This window comes from Malania oleifera, chromosome 3 (genome assembly GCF_029873635.1).
Source record: "Malania oleifera isolate guangnan ecotype guangnan chromosome 3, ASM2987363v1, whole genome shotgun sequence".
Lineage (NCBI taxonomy): Eukaryota > Viridiplantae > Streptophyta > Magnoliopsida > Santalales > Ximeniaceae > Malania > Malania oleifera.
The window spans coordinates 9,635,041-9,643,755 of NC_080419.1; the positions used below are offsets into that span (position 1 = coordinate 9,635,041).

Genomic DNA, 8,715 nt, shown 5'->3' on the forward strand with positions numbered 1-8,715 from the left:
AAGTTAAATTTAAAATTTGTCCTAGGATTAATGTGTATAATGACAATATATATTGCGGAATTATATTTTTTATCAACTCTATTAGAATTCAACATTTGGGTTTGGATAAGCTTTTATCGCTATAAGATTCACCCCTTGTAGCAAGGGATATGATTTTTTTTATTTAAATATATGTCAATTTAAGTGAATCGAGTTCGATTTGGATAAACAAATTTTTATTTGTTTTGCTTAGTCTACTAGGTACAATGACCGCTACTGGAAGCCGAAGTTGCAGATACTTTGGCACTTTGTATATGGGATACATTATATGATTTTCTCCATCAGTATTCGTCGTACATGTTTAATTTTCTTTATCAGTATTTATATTAAATACATGTGTAAATAAGTATTTGTTGTATCTATATATATATATATGTGTGTGTGTGTGTGTGTTTGCAGAGCGTACTCACATACTCACAACAACAGTAGAAATTGATGGGCAAGTTCTACCCTTCTTCTCATATACCCAACTTTTCTTACCCAAGCTATTGAATGAACTTGACACTTCCTGTAGGATCATGGAACAAAATATTATTAGCGCGGCACCGGCCTCTGTTGTTTCCATGTGAGCATGTGGCTTCTGTTCAGACACTAGGATAAGCCTTTAATCCCTCAAAATATGATATGATATTCATCATAGTGTTTGATGGGATAGCCTTTCATACCTACACCTAATATTTCATAGACCAATTGGGGTCTCAATTAGGGTTTATTCAAAACCCTAAAAAGCTGGGACAGTACCAAATTTAACAGTTCCAACCGTGCTGCTGAACATTCCTGGGATGAGAAGAGGAATTGTCTTAATCCTCATGCTAGGGTTTGATCATCTCACTTTCCAATAATAAACAACATACCAAACGTTGATTCACTTAATCCAGACAAAACTATTGCATAAAGTGTAAGATTAGGATTACAGAGCCACTAGGCAATCATTTTCCCACCTGATCAATACCCTGAACCCCTGGCTCCTACACAATTGCTTAGGAGCCGATTCAATGCTTAAAGCCCACATGGATGACCAAAAACACACACAACCCGGGCCGATAGGGCATGTCCCTTTGGCTCTTACCCTATTATATTATTTTCTCCTTTTGTTTATTCTATTCAAAATGAGATTCCTTTCTCCTCTTTTTGACCATCCCAGTCCAACATAGTCCTTTTCTTTCCTCTTAACAGTGAAAGAACAGAAGACTAGAAAACAACACATGGCTACCATACTTTGATTCAGATCACTTTACTTTTCCAGCTCAAAGACAAATACAAAAGCCAACCAAAAATATATTCCTTGGATAGCTTATCTTTAATTTCTGTTTTATACATCAGGAACCCCAAAAAACAAGAACCAAAAAACTGGAAAATAAGAACACCCCCACCATATTTTGAAACATCTAGCTAGCTAGTTCAGATGCCCATATACCCCATTAACCCATTTCTCCCAGAGTTAAAAGCCAATTTCAAATTCTATTTCTACTGTTCTTTTCTGCAGCAATGGCTAGCAGCCTCTCCACACCTTGAGTCCAGATGTCATACTCCCTCTGGCTCCTGCATTCGAACTCAACAAGTCCACGCATTACCGTCTTCAACCCAAAGTATTTCCTGTTCTCACCACCCTCCAGCAAGTGCCGGCCAGGCCACGCCGGCATATCCTTGCAAACCTCCAAGACCGCATCTGAGAAGTTCAAAAGACAGAAATTAAAGATGAAATGAACACATATCCTTTTCTGCTTTATTATTGCCTACAGCTTTCTCAAATCCCCAAGCGGAGGAAGACCCACCTCCATTTCCGTTCACATTATTAGAGAAAGACAAAAGTAATTACTCACTCTTTTTCTTTTTTGTGATGGTCCCAGCAACATGCCTGCTCTTCATCTTCAGCATCACCTACAAGCAAAAGAAGCTTCAAAAATTAAAGATCCCAGTAAAAGTAAAAGAAGAAAGCGCATTCATTTTGGTTTTAGTATGCTCTTTATGATAGAACGCAGCCCAAGGCCACATTGCGCCTAATAAAAATGAGTCTCCGGCTACTGAGGCTGAGTTTCCCTCCTATGTCCAAGATGATGGCCCACTTGTATTCAAAATAAACCACTTAGATGTCTTGTTCCATTTCCGAATGATTACTTCCAGTGATGACCCTCGAATTAATGACTTTCTTATAATTTCTGCGGGACAATGATGAGTTGAGAGAGTGAAAATATTGGTTTGAATGCTGGTGCTTGAAGCTCACGTGAATTTTTTTCCAACTAAATTGAAATTTTGAGAAGATGAAGACTCTTTCATCCTGCACAGTATCTTGAGATTTGTGTCTCTGTACTTGTGTCTACTAGCACCACTACTTTTTATGAGACCACTAGATATTTGCTTTATTGCTTGATTTCACCTCGTTGATGGCAACTTACATTGTTCAGTTTCTTGATAATTGTAATTGAGAATGCAGCTGGTTTACATTCATTGTAATCCTACTGTTTCACATGGTGAAAGGTTGGCAATGGATCTTGTTCTCAAAACTTTTCCATTTACATTTACCGCCACATTTTCAGTAATTATGAAGGATCCCACGAAACAAACCCCAGGTGATTGGTAGGATATAAGCATGAGAAGGAAACCCATGGAAGATTCACTTGGAAGACCTTTAATATCACATTCCTAACAAATCCTATAACACAAACTAAACAGAAGTACTGCCATTAATCCCTTTCTCAAAAATAAATTTCATAAAATGTCATTCCAATGCATCTTAAATTCTGTGAACCAAAAGCTGGCACTTATTTTGATTAAAAAAAAAGGCACTAATTTACACAGCGTGTAACTAGCAATTGAACTGGAAAAAGCAAATGATGAACAGAGAATATAGCTGGTAATTGGAGTACATAGGGTGGCAGGGTCCTAACCTGACCCGTTCTGTTGATGTAAACAGAAACTATTTTCCAATGTAGATCACCTGCATAAAGCAGAATAAAAATAACTTCTTAATTCCATCAAAACTGTAAAAAAATTGCAAACACGAAATGAATGCCTGAATTGAGCTAAGCAAAGCTCAAGGAAATAGCAAATAGCTCAGTTAAACTTTGATTTGATAGTGTTTTGAAACATAAATTTGTAGCAATCAGTCTGCAGACCGGAGTAAAAAAATTAATAAAGAAGAACCACAAGGGACAAATTTCTTCCCATTTTCGTGAAAGCATGTAGCCAAGACATCAAAGCTGTGTAGAATACAGATTTCAGTTCTTGAATTTGAATCTGTAAATTTGAATTGAAGCTCAACAGGAAGTACCCAATTAAACCTCATCTATCTTTTGCATTTTGTCTAAATAGGCATAACTGTAAACCCACACCAGTATTGAAAATTTATGCTCCCAAAAGACCCAATTAAAATAAAGTGTTGAATTCTACTCATTTTGTTTCAACTAAGCTAATTCCAGGCCTAAAAAAAGGAGCCAAATGGAAGCAGGTAAAGAGAGGCTACCCTTGCGAGTGCGCTTGAGTAGCTCACAACCTCTGGCAAGCAATTCCCGGCTGCAGATGCCGAGAAAATTATCTTCAGGGACAAGTTCTCCACTGTAACTCCCGTTAGAACCATTGCTACCATTTCCACCCATCCCCATCCCCATCCCCTTGTCCACCGGAATCACTGCCGCTATGTTCCACACCTCCTTCAATGCCCTCGCCTTCAAGGTGGCCGCCCCGCGCAGCGCTGCAACCCCACCACCACCAAACACACTCGTTAATAATTGCTCATTCAACTACCGAACATTTCAGTCCATTAAAAATTTTGATAAAGAAAACCATAATTGACAGTTCGACACACCTGTCGCTGCCGCTGCCGTCAATGTCATGATATCACCAGCGGATCGAACGTTAACGGCGGAGCTAACGACGGAGGCAAGGTGTTCACGCTCCGCCCCCATGGCTTCGGCAGCTTCTACGCATTGGGCGGCGACCAACGTGGCGGCGGACGCAACAGCCATGTTAGTCTTTGCCATCTGCTCGTCTTTGCCGGACTCAGATGAGGCGGCGGTAGCGGCGGCTATGGCAGCGACGGCAGCCGCCACCCCAGCGACGGAAACAGCTGCGTGGAGCTGAGCATTGTGCGCTCTAGTCTCCTCTTTCTTCTTCTCCCTCCTATCCTTCAACCACCTCCCGACTGTCTTTCCTCCGCCGGTGCCGGTAGTGGCGCCGCCGCCGTTGGCCCCGGTTCTGTACTGGGCATTCACGGGATTGTTCAACCGGCCGAACTGCATAGATGGATGGCACCATCATTTATTCTTCGATGTAATTTATCGAGATTAAACACTAAATCCAAGTGGTGCGGGTGAGCTCAGACCGCACCCACCCCCCCCCCCCCCACCCCTCGTGCTCTGGTGTGATGTAATGTAAGCGAGACAAGTTCATCGGAGAAAGACAATTCAGGACGCTATACTCGATCAAATTAAAATACTAAAATATTATTATTTCTTCAAGAACGGCTGTAATTCCGATTAATTTGGTTAGAAATTCGTACAGAAAAGAGGAGTTCTTTTTAAAGAAAATTAAGAAAAAGTAATTAGCGGAGAAATATAGATCATCACTGGAATTAATGAGCCCAGGTGCAATTACTTGTGCATAATTTCGGCAGATAATACCAGTCCAGGGAAAATACGTAGGCGATTACTTTTCCATTGAAAAAAGTGAAGCAATAGTAACTCTACCCTTTACTGCGAGTGTAATGAAGGCATTGGGTATTGAGAAAGCTGAGAGTGTTAGGCTTCGGTGGTCAGTGTTCGTGCTTTGCAGTTAAAAGAAGAAACAGAAACAGCCTCAGGCCATATGCATGTCAGATTTTCCGGCAACGTGTCAGGTGCCGGAGGGAAGGGCAGTAACTAACCTTGACGTCCTCGATTTCGGAGGGAGAAACAGGGGGGCTATCCGTCAGGGAACCGCAGCTCTGGCCGCCGTTCAAAGGGCCACTGCTGTGCGAGAGCCTTCCCGATGTGCGTGGGGATACCTCCTGCTGCGCAAACTCAAAATCATGGCGTGTTATGCCACGGACAGGTAATAATTACAAAAAACCAAATTATTGTCAATAAAATAATGTTTCCTTGATTAAGAATGGGGAGAAAAGGGAATAATTGTAGGTGGGTATGATTAAAATAATCCTTAAAATTGGAGAACCGGAAAGAGAATAGAAAATGAATCTGCGACTGAGAAAAATGTTGCAGAGGAAGCTTTGAAGCAGGGGCAGTAATTGCGCAGAAATGTTTTAAATAATCCGGTTGCTTTCGAAAACACTCGCAATGAAACAGGGGAAGCGGCTTAGTGTGAAGGGATGTACTCGAAAATACAGAATGGGTCAGGGACTAAGGGCAGAAGTAATTTGCGAGGCGATTTTACGTTTCTGGCCTAGCTTGAAGCACAGAGACAAGAATTTCCATATCAGAACAGAGAGGCTCAGGCAACAATCCAAGGCCACTACTAACAAACAATTACTAGGTTACAAAAACAAAACAGAGAAACCCACTCAAAAGTTCCATAAATTCCTACCCTCAAAGAAAAACAAAATGATCTCAGCAAAAACAAAGGGGGTTGGTTCGCCAGAGAGGGGAAGAGAGAGAGACAGAAGCAAGGTATCAAGGATGCATAACCCAATCAACACATTCACCAAATTTGTCCGCACATGCTCTGTTTTTCCCCGCAAGAAAATCTTACCGACTGTGACATGATACGTTCCATAACCAGCTGCGAAGTCTCAGAGGAAGCAAAAGAGAAGGGGTTCCCGGACACGGTGGCGGTCTCCTCCGCCTCTCCAGCCAGGTCTTCCACTATAGTCCCGCCGCCGCCCCCACCTCCTCCGCCGCCACTCAAAGTCTTGGAGAGCATTTGAGGGGGAGCCAGAGCCTTGGAAACTTCAAGGGCAGAGACGCTCCAAGAGCGCGCCAGGAACTCCATGGGCTCACGGGGAGTCTCCGGCGGCCTGAACCCCGTTGGGACCAGGTCCAGCCGCCATTGCTCGCCGATGGTTTTGTCCATGTACCGACTAGTGGGTAGTGAAGCTGTGAGGCCGAAACGACGCTGAGGGCGCGCAGGAGAGCAGAGGCTTTGAGGGCGGAGTAAGGTTGTGTTGGGGTCGGTGCTTTATAAAGAGGAGAGAGAGAGAGAGAGAGAGAGACAAAGCAGCACAAAATCCAGTGTTAATTAAGCTACTTAAACTTAATTTATGCAAAAGAAATCTAAGCATACTAAAGAGATTAATTAATGTTCTTTCGATTAACAAAAGGCTTAAAGTAAGTTTAAAAAGAAAAAGGTGGAGAAGTATTACTATTTACTGATAGGTTTGGGAGACGCTGGGGAATTACTGGAGACGCGCTGTAGAAATGGGAACAAGGTTTTAGGCAGTGGGTCGTCTGGGACAGAGTACAGCGATAGTGGTGCCACTTCTACTGCTCTGTTTGGTTGTTTACACATGTAAGGCCTCGGTCTTTTTTCATTTTTTAAAAATGCATCTGAGCCCTTTTGGGTTTTTGGAAATTCCTTCGCTCTTTGAAAATGTTATTAGGAATTCGAAAATGTTAAGGGTCTGGGGACTGTGTCAAGGCCCACTCACTCTTTCTTTTTTCTTTTTGTTTTTTCAAATAAGGATCCAACCTTCATTTATTTATTAATAAACTCTCGCTTTTTGTGAAAAAATAGCAAGATTACAATAGAAAAAAAACTTTAAAGGCGTCTCAAAAATAATACCAAACATCCGATAAAAACATGATTATAAGACCAAACAAAATAAGAACTTACAAATCAATAAAACACCCCACGCAACAAAACAAACAAAAGAAAAAAGAAAAAAGAAAAAAAAATCTCATATAAGGCTCACTCATTTGATTATTCTATTATTGTTAACTTATTAAGCAACTAGGTATAGGTGATAGCAGAGTGAGACCCACGACCCACGCATTCGATTATTCTACTCTACTATTTTTGATTCATGCACAAATACATTGTCACTCACTATTTTAACATGTTTCGAAATTTGAATTAAAATTTAGAGTAATATACCATAAAAGTTTTGATTCAATCATGTTGAAATTCACATGAATCAACTTTAATCTTAAACACAATATAATCTTATATTTGAGAATTTACACCACCTTTGGAATAAAATAAAATATAAAGGTAAGATGTGCGAATTTGACTTTTAATGTATAATTTATCTTAATTTGAATTTTTGCTTTATTGAGTTCGATCAAAATTATATGAATCAAATTATGTGCCTCGATTATAATCTAACCTCATGTGTTTTTGAGAGTGTTGGATTTGAAATTATATTAAATTCAATAATATTTAATATTTGAATTCAACCCATAGCAAATACAATTATAATTTTGACTTTCTTCATGCATATTGCTAGAATTGGAAGGGTGATATTAAAATTGCATGGATTTCAACAAAATATTATGTTAAATGGGGTAAAATACACTCCCGGTCACTCAACTTTGAACTAAAAATTTTAATACTACTAACTTTAAATTTTTGTGTTATGGTTACCTAAGTACAAATTTGTTGGTAAATCTCTATCTGTCCACTTTAAATGACTTTCCATCACGTATGCTAAATTGGAGCTCATTTTTTGCCTTCATGACATCATGGGCCCCATTATAACACATGCCACGTCATTGGCCTCAAAATATAGGCACATGACTATCATGCGCCTCAACCACCACCATTAACTACGTAAAATAAACTCGTGGTCACTCAACGTTCCTCTCTTATGATGAAAGAGAAGAAGACGAATTAGAGTACATGACACCCTTTTCGTCGTGATTTTCTATTGAAGAAGGAACAACGACAATGTCTCTTAACATATTAAGAAGGTGCAATGATTATCCACCTAATTATGGTAAAAAAAAATGAATTTTTGATTACTTAAGAGTTAGAGTAAAGTTTTAGTGTTTGGCTTTTAAAGACATTTATAGTGTGCTCTTGTAACTGCAATTAAAGTTAGGGTTTTTTTATAAAAAAAATTTCTTGTCCCTTTGCTTTTCTTTGTCGAAATGAAGAATGGGATGGAAATAGGTTGTTATCAAAATTTTTAAGATGCAATATGCCAATTTTTTAAGATAGTGGCCATTTTTTTTTGGGGTTAAGTTATGGGTCATTATTTTAATGTTTATGATCCATGTTGTTTACTCATGCTTGACTGGTTGATCATTGTGTGATTTATTTGAATGCAAGCATAGAAGAGTGACCATGGTATTATTTTGTTTGGATGTAAGAATAGAGTAATGGCCATTAGTGCTTGTTTCTATTTTTCGTTTGTAGGTAAAGAACAACTACCATATGTGCTTCTGTAAACATAGGGTAGAGCCATTGGTTCATATGTAGGCATAGAATAATGACCATGGGTGCTTTGTAAGCATAGAACATCAATCATTGGTGTTACTATGTGATAGTTGAGTGAGTGTGAGGTATAGTGTTCTAAAAATTTAGTTGTTATTTCTACGAATGTAATTTATATACAATAATTGACTTCATGTTTGGTAATTGTGTTATGTGTTTTCTAAAATTCAAGTGTGGACAAAAAAGATTTCTTCATCATTAAGTACCGCCATGGGGATGCATTACTAAAATCGAGGATAAAAACATATATTATCGGTCGAAGGTTGATCACTTTGATTGGTGTAGTGTTGATCATATATCTTTACTAGATAT

General features: G+C 39.3%; 1 protein-coding gene across 2 annotated transcripts; it reads right to left on the reverse strand.

The window, feature by feature from the left end:
• Nucleotides 1-1,257: 1,257 nt before the first annotated feature.
• On the reverse strand, nt 1,258-6,181 carry LOC131152048 (VAN3-binding protein). 2 transcript variants are annotated; one of them, XM_058103636.1, is made up of 7 exons: nt 5,722-6,181; nt 4,901-5,026; nt 3,845-4,271; nt 3,503-3,730; nt 2,928-2,977; nt 1,863-1,920; nt 1,258-1,708 (listed from the first exon to the last, which is right to left on the reverse strand). In XM_058103636.1, the coding sequence occupies exons 1-7, from the start codon at nt 6,040-6,042 to the stop codon at nt 1,494-1,496; spliced, it is 1,425 nt and encodes a 474-aa protein (XP_057959619.1). In that variant the 5' UTR covers nt 6,043-6,181; the 3' UTR covers nt 1,258-1,493. The 2 variants fall into 2 exon arrangements, with proteins under 2 accessions (XP_057959619.1, XP_057959620.1); XM_058103637.1 differs by having other exon boundaries at nt 4,901-5,023; nt 5,722-6,145.
• Between the last annotated feature and the right edge of the window lie 2,534 nt (nt 6,182-8,715).

What these genes read in the sequence shown, in the direction of transcription:
- LOC131152048 (XM_058103636.1), bottom strand. Translation starts at nt 6,042, where the DNA reads ATGGACAAAACCATCGGCGAGCAATGGCGGCTGGACCTGGTCCCAACG. An exon ending in CCGAAATCGAGGACGTCAAG is followed by an intron (nt 4,272 to 4,900) that starts GTTAGTTACTGC and finishes CCATCTATGCAG; the next exon opens with TTCGGCCGGTTGAACAATCC. An exon ending in ACATCAACAGAACGGGTCAG is followed by an intron (nt 1,921 to 2,927) that starts GTTAGGACCCTG and finishes TTTTGCTTGTAG; the next exon opens with GTGATGCTGAAGATGAAGAG.